Raw genomic sequence first — 15,163 nt, 5'->3', positions numbered from 1 at the left:
CAAGGCAAAGAAGTGGAATATTCTGGAATGGCCGAGTCAATCACCTGATCTCAGTCCAATCGATCATGCATTCCACTTGATTAAGACAAAACTTAAGGCACAAAGACCTGCAAACAAACAACAGCTGCAGTCAAGGCCTCTTTATCCTCCTGAGAACCAAGGCAAAAATGTCCTAATCATATTGTTTGTGATTCCATACCTGTTTAAGGTTATAAAAAAACATCCTACAATTTACACATTTTGATTTTGATTCATTTACAGCATGTCCACTGTAGTGGACAACAGGATCATTTGAGTACGAAAACAGACACATTTGGTAGATGTGGAGTCATTATTTACATGAAGATAGTCCTGATGTCCACTATAATTGACATTCATAAAATGGCAAATTTTTCAAAAGATACATAATGTAGTTGCTATCAGAACTCAATATATGATTCCTAACACCTTAATGAACAAGAAAATATATGATTATTATAGTAACAAAACCATAGACAAACAATATTTGACTCATGTCTTATCTTTCCATAAAAGCCCAGGATGTCCTCTGTACGGTACAGCAGGAATTAAGAGACTTGCACAAAAGATTCCAAAGAGAGGAATGAAACTCAAATGTCCACTACAGTGGACATAAGCCAGTGGGCTGGGTCTCAAGTTATACCTTCCATTTTCCAAACTGTGCTCCACTAGGTTGAATTACCAACCAGGCATGGTGGGCAACTGTATGGGGCCCCAAACAATCAGGGGTCCGTAGGCTCCAGGTTCATTGTAAGAAGATTACTTGCAAATGTGTCTGAAAAAAACTGAAGCACAGTATAAACTAAAATGAAAAGGCCTGCATTTGTTTTCCTTTTTTATATGGTGTATATTTCAAAATAAATGTGTGTTAAACCACCTTGCCACAATTTAAACAGCATAAAGCCAAGCAGGGACAGTGATGCATTGCAGCATAGCAGTAGAGGACATTCACTGGGAAAGAAAAACTTATTATTTCATTATTTCAAGTCATTATTTCTAAATTATTTTTTGATAAATTCAAAGTATGTATACTTTCACTTCATTTACTATGGGATATTGGACATCCAAAATAATGCAATGTAGCAGCCCCTTCTCGCTCAATTTGAATAAATGAATATAGTAATGTTTTGAAAACTGTTACCAATCCTAATCAAGGACTTCCTGAACATGTGTGATGATAGATCTAGTATACACTGCACCGGATACAGTTGAGATACAGTGTCAGAGAGAAGGATTCTGACCAAGATACGTGCCATCTTTGACAATGTCTCCCACCCACTGCATGAATCGAAGGTCAAACAGGAATACATTCAGTTTAAGACTCATTCCACCTAGATGTGTCCATCAAACTCTTCAACTCCAACCTCAGAGTGGCAGACACTGGGAGGCCCTGGGATAATTCATAACTATTTATGTATTATTTATATCTTCAACTATCTGCAATATTGACTGTGTGCAATACTCCGGTTTACATACATTATTAGTGCATTTATTTATAAGCACAATAAATGTTTCTCTATGAGAGGCTGTATAGGAAGTAATTCATACTTCTATCTTACACACACTATCATAATCTCACATATACACCACTATACTCATACACACACACTATTATAATCATTTTACATGTATGTATGAGAGGGTATAGTCATGTATGTGAGAGAGTATAGCATTGTATGTGAGAGTACAGTAGTGTATGCGAGAGAGTATAGTAGTGTATGCGAGAGAGTATAGTAGTGTATGCAGAGAGAATAGTAGTGTGTGAGAGAGTATATAGTTGAATATGTGAGCATGTAAAGTTGTTTATGCGAGAGAGTATAGTAGTGTGTGTGAGAGAGTTTGATTGAAACGGAAGGGAGTTTGATTACTCAGCTCCTGATTGGTTGACAAAGAAGAAGCGGTATTTGACGGTCAAAATCCTGCACTGTCATATATCAATAGTTTGGCTGAAGTGGAGCTGTAATGGATAGAGAGAGGCTAACTGAAGCTGTGGGTCTTCTAAATAATATTTTAGGAAATGGTGAGCTATTGTCAACGATGTCTCGACAATTAAATCAAATCCAACAGAGCTCTAATTCGGAGATGCAGAGATTATTCAGGGGTGGAACTGCAAATCCAGTCAGACCTGGCTCCAGGCTAGCACTGCTACTTCTAGCTAGCTCAATGGAACACGGAGGACCCCGTTACCAGACGAGACAGCATTTCGGTGGATCGTCGTCGAAATCCAGGAAGAGGTAAGTTGATTAAAAAATATCTAAGGATCCCTTTTTTTATTAACGTCATCCTATCTGCAGTGTCCCCCCAAATTCATGTTAGCCTGGTTGTGACGTTAGCGCTGCTAGCTAGTTGGGTTTCTAGTAGTAGTAGTAGTAGTAGTAGTAGTAGTAGTAGTAGTAGTAGTAGTAGTAGTAGCAGCAGCAGCAGCATAGCGTAAGTCAAAATGCCGAGGAGTTGTTGCGTGGTTAATTGTACAAACAGGGCCAGTGATGGGTGCGTGATGTTTAACATACCTAGGGGGAAGCATGCTTTTGCCAAAAACAGGCGGAGGTTATGGCTTCAAGCCATAAGAGGGGCAGATTTGGGTCATATGCAAGAGTCAGGCTCCCATTGTATCAATCAGAAAAGTTGCAGCTTGTTGTTGTTCAGCTCAGTGATATCTACCTGTCAGGGCTGTGGTACTCGAGTCCGGACCATAGACAGTTAAAGGTCCGGACTCGAGACAAGTTTAGCTAGACTGCTAGCTAGCTAAAGCTACGCCGACGTTTTGCTAACGTTAGCGCAACAGTGTTAGCCTAGCCTACTAGGTAAATATTACGACAGCCTTCGGAGTTTACTATATCTGCGTCCACGTTGTCAACATAAGACCTATGCAGTTAGTGCTCCTTTTGTATCATAATTTTATTGAATGAAATATTAAGCTTTGCTCCTCTGAGATGGGTGGGTTTTCGTTACGTTACATACAAAGCTAACTGGCTATAGTTAACCTACATTAGCTAGCGGACATTAGCTAACGTTGCCGAGACAGTAACCACGACAGTGTTGTCGCCTTCTCGCCCACAAACAACCAACCTGCAGTGATGTTTTGAAATGGAGACACACATATCGTACCTTTTCCCAGAAATCCTGGCCATTATTTTAAGGCATAAACCAACCATAAGGGTACACTCAGGGGTAACCCTGCTGCTAACCTGCTAACATTGGATATTACATTAGCCTAAAATGGTAATTATAGCCATACATATATATCACAGTAACACTGCAAAATTAAAGACCGACAAACAGATCCAACTAAAATCACGTTTTATTGAGTCAGCAGTTATATACAAACAATAAGGAAAGCTTAGTTAAATACTACTAAGCAGGGCTCTCAAGTGCTTATTAAGCATTTTAGAATGTCACTCTTGCCTGTCTTCAAAACTTGAGAGCCCTGATTAAGTGTGGTAAAGCCACATATTTGTATTTATATTTCTGCAATCTGCACTTCATATGAATGTTTACACCAGGCTTGGTCAGTGCTCAATATACTACTGTGATTAAAGGAGTTAAATAAAAGATGTAATTCATATAAATTCATGCATCACCTAATTTCATCATACTATACAATGATTTATTACAGATTATCTGGCCAATGCTGGGTGTCTAAGGCCTTTGAAACGCATAGAAGACAAAGATCTCTTGGTGGAGGATATCATCATGTTTCAGGTGGTTCATCGAGTCAGTGGAGCACTTCAAAGGTTTGTGTAACTCAATTTTTTAGCAAACATAATTAACCCTTGTGTGGTGTTCATATTTTTGTTACACAGCCAATGTTCCTGGGTCTGGTGGACCCACCACATTATTAGGTTTTTAAATCAATACAGCCATAACAATTGATGTCAAAATACTTAACAGAGGTTTAATTTAGCTCAATTACCAATGATATATACATCATTTATGGTTCATATTTGCCATTTACTCCTGTGAGATCATATGATCATATTCGTTTTTTTGTGAGTAAACAAGGAAATTGAATAAAAAAAAAAAAGGTTAAAAAATAAAATAGAAACAAGATTTTTCATTCATTATCATCAATCATTATTGGTGCTTATTTCTTAGAACTTAATCAGAACAGGTTAAACACACACACACACACACACACACAGCAGGCCCAATTAGGAGGAGGACACCATTAAGTTTCAAAGCATCTACAATTATTACACTGTAATAATTACACTCAGGTCCAGTAGACCCAAACACCTCATATGTAATAGCTATGTGTAGGGGGTTGTACCGTGTGCACTCATTGAAAATAAGTTATTTTTTTATGTTCTTCACAGAAAATGAGCCAAGGCCAGTGAGTTTGAGTTAGAAGAAATAATAAATAGCATTATTTTTATTTTAGCAAACATTGAAAACGGGTCCTACAGACTCGAACACCACACCAGGGTTAAGAATAATTAAAGATTTCAACATATTTTTAAAAGCCAATGTAAAACCTAGGGCTGGGCGATAAAACGATAATGATATGTATCGCGATAGACACATAATCAATATCAATAGAAAATGCGGTCGATAAAACGTTCGATAACTTGTTTTTCTTCATCAGAAGAAACCAGAGGTTGTGAATCAAGTTTGGTTGCATGAACAAAGGCCCTCACTCTCTGGCAACCTAGCAACGTGGGGAGTGACACTCTAACAGCCAATCATGTAACAGTATCATGTTTGGTTGCGCCACATCGCTGTCTCGTGTTCTTCAATAACAGCGAGGAAATCGTTGATAAAACAGGAAAAGTCAGCATGGCAGTTTTGGGGATTTTATAAGTCTGACCGTAGTCAGACCAATGTCGTCAGACCGTCGTCCCCACCAACACTGGTAATACCACAAACTTGTTTTACCACTTTAGCCGCGCTCACACTTTGGAGCACAGCCGTATTCACCATCAACGTCCAACAACATCTGCAGCTGCAACACGGCACAAGCAGCAGACCACCATGGAGAGGTACTCTGCATCAGCACCTTAATAAACGATACAAAGAAATAACGGAGGCAGACATGCTGAACACTGTCCAGGTTACCAACCTAGCACTAAACCTGCAGAAAATAGTTCCTTCTCAGGTTTCTTATATTTAGCTAACACTTTGCACTATTTTATGACACTTCATTAAGCATTTCTTACTTATTCTTTAATTTTGCACCTTAATGTTAAGAGATAATTGTTAAGTGTTCATTGTGATTTTAGACCTGTTTACATTTTAATTATTTGAGTGTTTTCCATGGTTGTGTTGACATTTCTGCTTTTATAACTGAGGGGATTATAATCAGAGCAGGGTTAAGTTTAAAATAAAAATGTTTAAATTTAATATATTTTTCTCCTGGTCCTTATTTTAAATAGGTCATAAAAAATATCAATAATTATCGATATCGACCGATATGAAAAACTTATATCGTGATACAGTTTTCAGCCATATCGCCCAGCCCTAGTAAAACCTTACAAACACTCCGAATAAAGGCTTGCATGTATCATATAAAATAACTTAAAGAACGTCACGTTTTTGATAGTTGTCAAAGACGAGGCCTTTTTGCATAATCAAAACACTGAACTGTCTTATAAGTCATCCCTTTCATGTGATGTGTGATAATTTATCCAATTTGAAAACAGATATTTGTATCTTCTCATGATACATTTTTACAGATTCGGGGATGAAGACCCTTGGTGTTCTTGATGCAATAAGAATGCACCCAGATGCTTTCAGACAGCTGTTTTGTCACGAGCCATCCCCACTCACAGCTGATGTTCTTTGAAGTTTGACTGTCAGCAGTGGGCAGCAGCAAAAGAAGGGCAGAGGAATGTGTGGTTGCATTTTGTAGGAACTACCTGCTGGATGTTGAGGGTAAATATTATTGCATGTTACGGAATAAAAATCTTTTCATATGCCCTTTTGTCTGTCTTTGTCTTTCCCTCCTTTTTAAAAGTTTTCTACATGCTAGGTTTAATTTCTTTTTTGGTGTATTTCTTTTTCAGAGCAAGAGGGACCCTTGCAACTTGGGGGGGTATCCTGGCCTTTGCGATGGGAGCAAATGATATTCCACCCCTGGGCTTCTCCCCACGACCTTCAGTGGTTTTTCTCCATGAGCTGCCCTTCAGACAAGGCCGTCATTTACCCACCGCAAACGCATGCATTAACTGCCTGCGGTTGCCATTCCTGAAATAATTCGAGGATTTTAAGGAAACTATGGATTTTGCATTAAAAAACACTCAGAGATTTGGTCAGGAATGACTTCCGAGAACTCCTTAACATACATTATTAAAATCTGTTACCTGTTGAACTTGACAAAATAAACTGTTTCATTGAAAATAAAGTCATTTTCTGGAACAACAACATTGAAGTCTCAAAATGTAATGGGGGGGGTTCATTCATTTCAGCGTTGTCACTCCCAACTAAAATGTTCTGCATTGCCTCTGCACTGCTGCGTGCAACCTGGAGCGCGAGCCTGTGTGAAATGATAGAAATTAAGGTCCCGTTGGGTTCGGACAAAGATCTTCAGCTCTACACCAAAGCTTTCCTGATTGTCATCCTCATCAAACTGCTGGTTGTCATGATTGTGAGTTCTGTTATGTTCCGTTTCCTGTTTTATTTTGAAGTCAGTCTTGTTTCCCTTGTCTTGTATAGTTTGCTTCCTGTCTTTGGTTTTGCCTCCCTTGTGATTGCCCTAATGTGTTTCACCTGTTTGCCCAGCCTAGTGTCACCTGTCCCTTGTTAGTCCTCGTTACCTGGTTTATTTAGTCTCTGTGTTGTCTGTGCCTGGTGTCGGATCATTTCATTCTGTTTGCCCTGTTTTCTGTTGCCATATTTCCTGTTGGATGTTGTTCTCTGTGCTGTTGTGGATTCTGTTTTTTGATTGTTCCTGCCTGGCTACCTTCCTGAGGACACTTTGTGTAAGACTCTTTTTGTTTAAATAAATCACCTCTAACTGCATTTGGGTCCAAGCCTAGTCTTTCCTGACTAACCGTGACAATGGTTAATCGAGAGCAAGAAAGAGATTGTCCGAGTATAACCATTGAGCGCAGAAATTAATCTTTCCAAAACGACACTGTCGTGTCCCAAATTGTCAGTTTCCCTCACAATTCTCTGAATAGACCGCAGTGTATCAGTGAAAAAGATAGCAATGTTTTCCTCATTACCATTTACTCCCACAAACAAACAAAAACTGACCGTGGAAAAAGAAACTAAATAAGAATAAATGCTTTCATCCAACAAGGTTGTTTTTGTCCTTAAAGTTTCTGCTGCTTGATTTAAATGTTCATTGTTCCTCTGACTTGGTGCTAGCTGTACTTTCAAAGCAGCAAGCCCACCAGATAATGATAATTGGAAATGGCCCCTTTAGCCAATGAGGAAGTGAGAATTTACTGATTGATCAAACCAACTTCCTTTTCAACTATACTCTCTCACATATACTACTATATGCTCTCGCATAAACAACTATACATTGTCACATATTCAACTATATGCTCACTCACACTACTATTCTCTCACACTACTATACTCTCTCACATACACGACTATACTCTCACATACACGACTATACCCTCTCATACGTACATGTAAAAGGATTATAATAGTGTGTGTGTAAGAGTATAGTGGTGTATATGCATGATTATGATAGTGTGCCTAAGAAGTATGAATTACCTCCTACACGGCCTCTCATATATGTGTATGTACGTGTATGTATGTGTATGTGTGTGTATGTACGTATGTATGTACGTGTATGTGTGTATATGTATGTATGTATGTGGATATATGTATGTATATGTTGTATGTATATGTATGTATGTGTATGTATATATGTAAATATGCTGGCTCTATACACGCTAAAAGTCCTAATTGTTTACATGGAGTCTGGTGGGTTACTAACAGTTCCTGCCATCCAAAGATGGGCGCCAAAAACACGGTATTTGATAATCGAAAGACACTAAAATACTATCTGTACAACTAATGTAAAAACTTATTTAAAAACTCTTTATTTTCATAAAGGTAAGCCCTTTGTCCCGCCCACTGTGGCCCCAGAGCCAATCAAAACAGGCGAGTGTTTACCCAGCTATGGCATCGACTACGTGGGTGACCCATATACTGTCTATGGGGTGACCTGGCTGTCACTTTGGGTGGCCACACCTGTATGCCGTGGTCCTCGCCGGTGGCGAAGGCCCTCAGCGCGGACAAGGAGTTAATCGCTGAGGTCAGTCTCCCCGGCAACAAGTGCCGTAACCCTGACAACGACCCCGAGGGCCCCTGGTGCTACGTAGAGGTTTCGGGCAACGTGACCATTGACTACTGCGACCGGCATCTGTGTGGTGAGTAATCACGGTCTCTGAAACAACCTCATTCATTAGGATATTATACAAAGAACTAACCAGTTGGTCTGCCTGTCTGTCTGTCTGTCTGTCTGTGTCTCCTGTGTCTGTCTGTCTGTCTGTCTGTCTCTCTCTGTCTGTGTCTGTCTGCCTTTCTGTCTGTCTCTCTCTCTGTCTCCCTGTCTGTCTCCCTGTCTATCTCTCTCTCTGTCTCCCTGTCTGTCTCTCTACCTGTCTGTCTTCCTGTCTGTCTCTCTGCCTGTCTGTGTGCCTGTCTCCCTGTCTGTATCTGTCTGCCTGTCTGTCTCTCTGCCTATCTGTGTGTCTGTCTCCCTGTCTCCCTGTCTGCCTGTCTCTCTGCCTGTCTGTGTGCATGTCTGTCTGCCTGCCTGTCTGTGTGCCTGTCTGTCTCTCAGAGGAAGGGTTAGATGATGATTCCCCGACGTCAGAGACCGGGGGACAGCAGCGCTCCGTCCTCACCACCCGGAAAACCTTCTTCCAGCCTCGAAACTTCGGCCAAGGAGAGAGAGGTGAGCCCACCGGTAGACCCACTGGTAGACCCACCGACACCCACTGGTAGACCCACTGGTAGACCCACCGGTAGACCCACCAAGACCCACTGGTAGACCCACCCAGACTCACCCACACCCACTGGTAGACCCACCCAGACTCAACTAGACCCACCCAGACCCACCCATACTCACTTGGTTCCCTATTTGACTGGCTGTTTCTCTGTGTTTACCAGTGTGCGGCAAGCGGCCTGACTGGCTGGTTGACCGCCTGTTTCTGTGTGTGTACCAGTGTGTGGCCTGGTTGACTGCCTGTTTTACTGCCTGTTTCTGTGTGTGTGCCAGTGTGTGGCCTGGTTGACTGCCTGTTTTACTGCCTGTTTCTGTGTGTGTACTAGTGTGTGACCTGACTGGTTGACCGCCTGTTTCTGTGTGTGTACCAGTGTGTGGCCTGGTTGACTGCCTGTTTTACTGCCTGTTTCTGTGTGTACTAGTGTGTGACCTGACTGGTTGACCGCCTGTTTTACTGCCTGTTTCTGGTGTGCGGCGAGCGACGTCTGAGAAGGTGAAGAAGGTGGACGCCAAGGAGGTGGAGCTTCTGGAGTTGTACCAGGAGAAGCGCATCGTTGGGGGCGACGGCGCTGAGGTGCCCTCGGCACCATGGTAACCACACTCAAAACACCATAATAAGCTGTCACCATGGTAACACCAAACACACCCCCAGGTTTCTGCACCTTGAGAGATAAATCCTTAAAATACAAAACATTTTTGTCGCCTTTTTCAATAATTTTTTACAATTCTTTTTCTACGTTTTTGTCTCCTTTATCAAGCTTTTTGGGCATAATTTTAAGCTTCTTTTTTTTTTCTTCAAAACGTTGTCGTAACGTTGTAACGTCGTATTGTAGTGGTAACGTTGGCATAACGTTGTTGTAACGTTGTGGTAATGTTGCTGTAACGTTGTCTGCAGGCAGGTGACGCTGTATAAGCGTAGCCCCCAGGAGCTGTTGTGTGGCGCCAGTCTGACCAGCGACCAATGGATCCTCACCGCCGCACACTGCATCCTGTACCCGCCCTGGAACAAGAACTTCACCGGCAACAATATCCTGGTTTGGCTCGGCAGGCACGACCGGTCCATGTAAAACAGACAGACACACAGACACACACACAGACAGACAGACAGACAGACAGACAGACAGACAGACAGGGGCCTAACTCTTGATAATGAGCTTACGGAACATGAGATACATTTGTGCTCTGGTGTTCCCCACCCCCTCTCATTCCCCCCCTCTCATTTCCCCCCTCTCATTCTGCAGGTTTGAGCGCGGCCAGGAGAAGATCGTGGCTATCAGCGAGATCATCGTCCACCCGAAGTACAACTGGAAGGAGAACCTGAATTGCGACATCGCTCTGCTGCACCTGAGGCGCCTGGTGGACTTCACCGACCGGATCCACCCGGTCTGCCTGCCCAGCAAGAAGGTCGCCAACAATCATATAGCCACAATCATATCTTCTATAGCCATGCCCACAGTGTATATAGCCATGACCATATCTTCTATAGCCACCATCTTCTATAGCCACACCCACATCTTCTACAGCCACACCCACAAAGCCAATGCCAAAACACCGCTTTCATAGCCATGCCTGCAACTCTCTCCGCTCTCTGCTGAGTTTTATTGTGTGAAGGTTTGAAATGCAAACAACAGAAACATGCTAGACAAACTACATATTTTTGATGTTTTTTGTTCACTGTTTTTATTGATTTTTTTCAATGTTTTTATCAATGTTTTGTCGATTTTTCTTGTTGATTTATTTGTAACTTTTTTCTGATGTATTCTGTGATATTTTTCCTCACTTTTTTGCTGATATTTTTGCCACTTTTCTTCAATGTTTTTCTCTGCGGCAGCCTGATGACGGCCGGCTATAAACGGCGAGTGACCGGCTGGGGCAACCTGAAGGAAACCTACAGCCCCTCGGCCAGAAATCTGCCCAAAGTGCTGCAGCAGATCCACCTGCCGATCGTAGAGCCGGAGCCCCACCGCCGTCAAGACCACCGACGACATGTTCTGTGCTGGTAACGTTTACGTTTCGTACTTCTGCTTCATGGTTCCCAGAAGAGGAATCCTGAAGGAATATGGTTACCCTCGGACTTTACATTTAGGGCCTCCAGCAAGTCAACGTTTTCACCCAAAATACATTAAGATTTAGTGGATGAATCTGTCTGTTTCTGTGTTTCTTGTCAGTTTTCAAGCAGTTTTGTGTCAGTTTTCACTCAGTTTATTTCCAAGAAAATATGAAAGAAAACGCTGCTAGCAAGTCAAAGTTTTTCCTTCAAATATCTCCAGATGTACTCGATGAATTGGTCAGTTTTTGGAGGTTTTTTTGAGTTTGTTAGGAGACAGTGTTGAACATACAGAGATTTTGTGTTGCAGGTTATAAACCCGAGGGACGCCCAATGTGGAGACGCCTGCGAGGGAGACAGCGGAGGACCGTTTGTGGTGAAGGTCAGAACCATTTGATGACAGAAAACCATATCTAAGTGTCGTAATTGTAATCTTTCTATGGAAGCAAATATGAGACATTAGTATTGGGTTGCACCAGCATTTACCTTCACAAAAGTTTTGTTTTTGCTGCTGACAGACTCTGATTATTATTGTTCTAAGTGTCTGACAACATTATGGGATGGATCCCTACAACCTCTTGGAGACGTTTCTTTTTTAAGGAGAAACAGCTCTGACGTTGCTACCAGACTCCCATGTATATTATCAGGACTTTTAGCGTGTATAGAGCCAGCATATCTCCACATGTAAATGGGTGAATTAAGGGTTTATTTCAACCAAACCAGACTGGTGATTGTTGGAACAGTGGAAAGATGAACCAAGATGGCTTTTGATAGTTTGATTTAGTTTCTCTGCACTATGAATGAAGTGTGTTTAACGATGTTAAGTCTTGATTATTTAGATGGAGTATGGTGGAGTTTGTGGAGGTTTTTATGTTTAAGAAAAGGATGTCACTATTTAACAAAACGGTTGAGCTACTTTTTGTCTCTGTGTGTGTGTTAGTTACATTACATGTCATTTAGCTGACCCTTTATCCAAAGCGACTTACAATTAAGTGCTTTCAACTGTGAAGGTTCAAACTCCAGACACCAAGTAGTAAGTGCAAGTATATGAAAGTGCAGCTTTAAGAATTTTATTTAATAAGGTTTTTCCATTTTATCCGAGGTGTAGTCGGAAGAGATGCGGTTGTAGCCTTTGGTGGAAGATGTGTAAGCTTTCGTCCATCCTGATGTCTAATGGGGAGCTCGTTCCACCATTTGGGATGCTGTTGTGAAGACAGAGGGCAGAGAGGGTTGAGGGAGGAGTGTAGAGTACAGAGGGGAGTGTCCGTGGCAGTGTTGGGAGGCATGAGTAAGAAAGAGTCAGATGGAGGGAGGGTAGATAGATGGATAGATAGATAGATAGATAGATAGATAGATAGATAGATAGATAGATAGATAAAGTACATGTTGCCGGAAAAGAAGGAGAGTGTGAACGGATGTTACGGTGGACAGGTACGGTGTCTCTTGAGATGTGGTTGTGAGCTTGGTAGAGTGGGAGAGAGTAAGAGATGAAGAAATGGTCTGAGGTATGGAGTGGAGTAACAGTGAGGTTGGAGGTTTCTGGTGAACATGAGATGTAGGTGGTTGCCGGCTTTGTGAGTGGGTGGTGAAGGAGAGAGAGAGAGGGTAAAAGAAGAGAGAAGGTGAAGAAAGGCAGCTGACTTCTCTGTGTGGATGTTGAGGGCCAGTTTCAGGGATGTGTGAAAGGAGGACATCCAGCTCCTCCAAGGACTCTGCCAGGGCACCTGGTGGGTGGTGGATAACAATGATGACTAGTTGTACTGGATGAGTTGTAGTGACAGCATGAAGTTCGAAAGAGAGTCTGGTGAACTGTGGCAGTGGGTAGAGGGAATCTCCACTTGGGGTTAACGAGGAGGTGTGTCTCACCACCTCTCCCAGTGGGTGAAAGAGTAGGGAGGAGAGAGTAGGGCTGTTGTCAATTGAGGAAATTCTTAGTCGACTGACGCTCGTTCAGTTGTACTGACTAATCGATTGGTTGATTCAATTGACACTTCTGTAAATTGGAGTTACTCTGCAAAGAGTCACGGAAAAGGACTGCTTTAATTTTCGTGTTTTACCCGGGATGTGCTCGTAAGCTTCTCGGACATGGGTCATTCAGCATGAGAAAAAGCCTGAAATGTGACCGATTGGGTAAGAGGACTTTCAGTTGGGTAAGACCATAACGACCGATCGGTTGACTGAGTGGGAACAGCTGTGCAGGAGAGTGCAGCAGGAGTGGTTGTGTTAGCTGGTGTGATCCAGGTGTCGGTGAGGGCAGGGGAGTCAAGGGATTTCAGGCTGGAGTTGGACTCAGTTTTGTGCGTGGCGGACCGGTGGTTCCACGGGCCTCCTGCGACAGGGTGTTGGGTGTGTGGGCTGGGCGGGATGGGTTTGTGTGTTGGGGTTGTGGACGTGTTGCACGGCCATGCGTGGATTGTGGCGTGTCTGTGTGGGTGCGCGTTTGCCTATGGTGACTCGGGGTGGTGCGGGTGTATGGGTCTGCGCGCCTCACCGCTCGGCCTCCCGCGAAGACTCCTGCGTAGACTCCTCTGTCTTTGTCCTCCGGAGTCTTCGTCCGATGAGTCTGCCGCCGAGGCTGCCGCCCCGGGCAAATGCCTGCATTTAAAGCCAGAAGGCCATCGTCTGGCCTACAGGTGCACAAGCCACACCCTCGCTAATCTCCCAAAAACACCTGAGACTCGTTCGACCTCCACACCCCTAATTCACACCTCACGCCAAACTACTTCAACAAACACCACTACATTTCACCAAACAACACCAGCCATCCAGCTACAACCACGCAGCAGCAGTAGTAGACGGTAGACAAGTACAAGAAGTAGCAAATAACCCAATTACACCAAGTACTTACCTTAATATCTAGCAGTCCGGTACTCGGTTCCTTCCCAAATCAAAAGGACTCCGACATGAGGTCTGACATCAGCTTACTCAACTAATCAGAATCAGGAGGGGAGGTCACACCCTGACTAATCACTCAAAACGTGTGTATATGTGTATAGAACAGTAATAACCCATCAGGTACTACATCACTAATTACAAATCAGTCAAACCTGGGGTGTGTATGAGTATATGTGTATAGGAGCATGTGTATGTGTGTCTGTGTGTATATGACAGTGGTAACCCTTCAAGTACCACATAACGTAACGTGGCTGTGTTTTCGGGTCCGGTACCCGGCAGAGAACCGCTGGTACCAGATCGGCATCGTGCTGTGGGGCGAAGGCTGCGACCACGACGGCAAGTACGGCTTCTACACGCACGTGTTCAGGATGAGGAAGCGGATGAACGAGGTCATCAACAATACAGCGGGAACCGACGACGAAAACTACACTCATTGCTAAGAATCTAATAAAGTTAGTCCTCATGCTGCAAAACTCATGTCTCCAACTCATCATTTACCTCCACATGTCCAGACTACCTCACATAGACAATCCTTATTAGGCTACTTCTAGTCCACCACTATTCAGAGTCAATTAGGCTATTGAACATTTTACTCAACTATTTATTTTATAGCATTACTTACTTTGCAGCGTCACATTAATAATACAAAATAATATGAATAAATGATGATGGATTTAAAGTGAATAAAGAGGAGACTTTGTTGACCCCCGTGATGACATTCACGAGCTACCTGCCGAGAATACCCCCACTTTTATTTTGGCGAAAGTAACGCAAAAGTACTCATTACAATTCAGAGGCGGTAATATTGTGATAATGTAACAAATGACTCTCAAATGACAGAAACTAGGAATCAATAATGTACGACATTTTGGAATTAACTTGCCCAACACTAGTGTCAATAAGCTTGGGGTCAGTTAGAAAAGTGGTGGAATGACTAGAAAACTACAAGATTTTAGAAAGGCCAGGTGCTGATTAACATACAGTACAGGACAAAAATTTGGACACTCCTTCTCATTCAATGAGTTTCCTTTCTATTTTCATGACTATTTACATTGTAGATTCTCACTGAAGGCATCAAAACTATGAATGAACACACATATGGAATTATGTAATTAACAAAAAAGTGTGACATAACTGAAAACATGTCTTTGAGGAATCCAAAATATAAGACATGTTTTCAGTTATGTCACACTTTTTTGTTAAGTACATAATTCCCTATGTGTTCATTCATAGTTTGGATGCCTTCAGTGAGAATCTACAATGTAAATAGTCATGAAAATAAAGAAATGCAT

General features: G+C 42.5%; 1 protein-coding gene and 2 long non-coding RNA genes across 3 annotated transcripts; 2 read left to right on the top strand and 1 right to left on the bottom strand.

Annotated features, from left to right (window-relative positions):
• The first annotated feature begins 1,964 nt into the window (after positions 1 to 1,964).
• On the top strand, positions 1,965 to 6,975 carry LOC114551192 (uncharacterized). Its single transcript, XR_003691860.1, has 4 exons — positions 1,965 to 2,252; positions 3,635 to 3,752; positions 5,691 to 5,889; positions 6,021 to 6,975. It is a non-coding gene; the product is annotated as an uncharacterized LOC114551192 (long non-coding RNA).
• Positions 6,976 to 7,889: 914 nt separating this feature from the next.
• f2 (coagulation factor II (thrombin)) lies at positions 7,890 to 14,338 on the top strand. The gene is given in 12 exon segments (XM_028571443.1): positions 7,890 to 7,899; positions 8,032 to 8,135; positions 8,138 to 8,348; positions 8,765 to 8,878; positions 9,094 to 9,119; positions 9,420 to 9,520; positions 9,825 to 9,992; positions 10,171 to 10,341; positions 10,758 to 10,880; positions 10,882 to 10,933; positions 11,287 to 11,357; positions 14,140 to 14,338. Coding segments are annotated over 12 exon segments (1,323 nt in total). The 3' UTR covers positions 14,312 to 14,338.
• On the bottom strand, positions 12,025 to 13,909 carry LOC114551193 (uncharacterized). Its single transcript, XR_003691861.1, has 4 exons — positions 13,825 to 13,909; positions 13,468 to 13,571; positions 12,618 to 12,700; positions 12,025 to 12,178 (listed from the first exon to the last, which is right to left on the bottom strand). It is a non-coding gene; the product is annotated as an uncharacterized LOC114551193 (long non-coding RNA).
• Positions 14,339 to 15,163: the final 825 nt, after the last annotated feature.

Source organism: Perca flavescens, chromosome 24 (genome assembly GCF_004354835.1).
Source record: "Perca flavescens isolate YP-PL-M2 chromosome 24, PFLA_1.0, whole genome shotgun sequence".
NCBI classification, from domain to species: Eukaryota; Metazoa; Chordata; class Actinopteri; order Perciformes; family Percidae; genus Perca; species Perca flavescens.
Note: the sequence above shows the minus strand (reverse complement) of the source record. Positions and strands in the feature narration are given on the sequence as shown.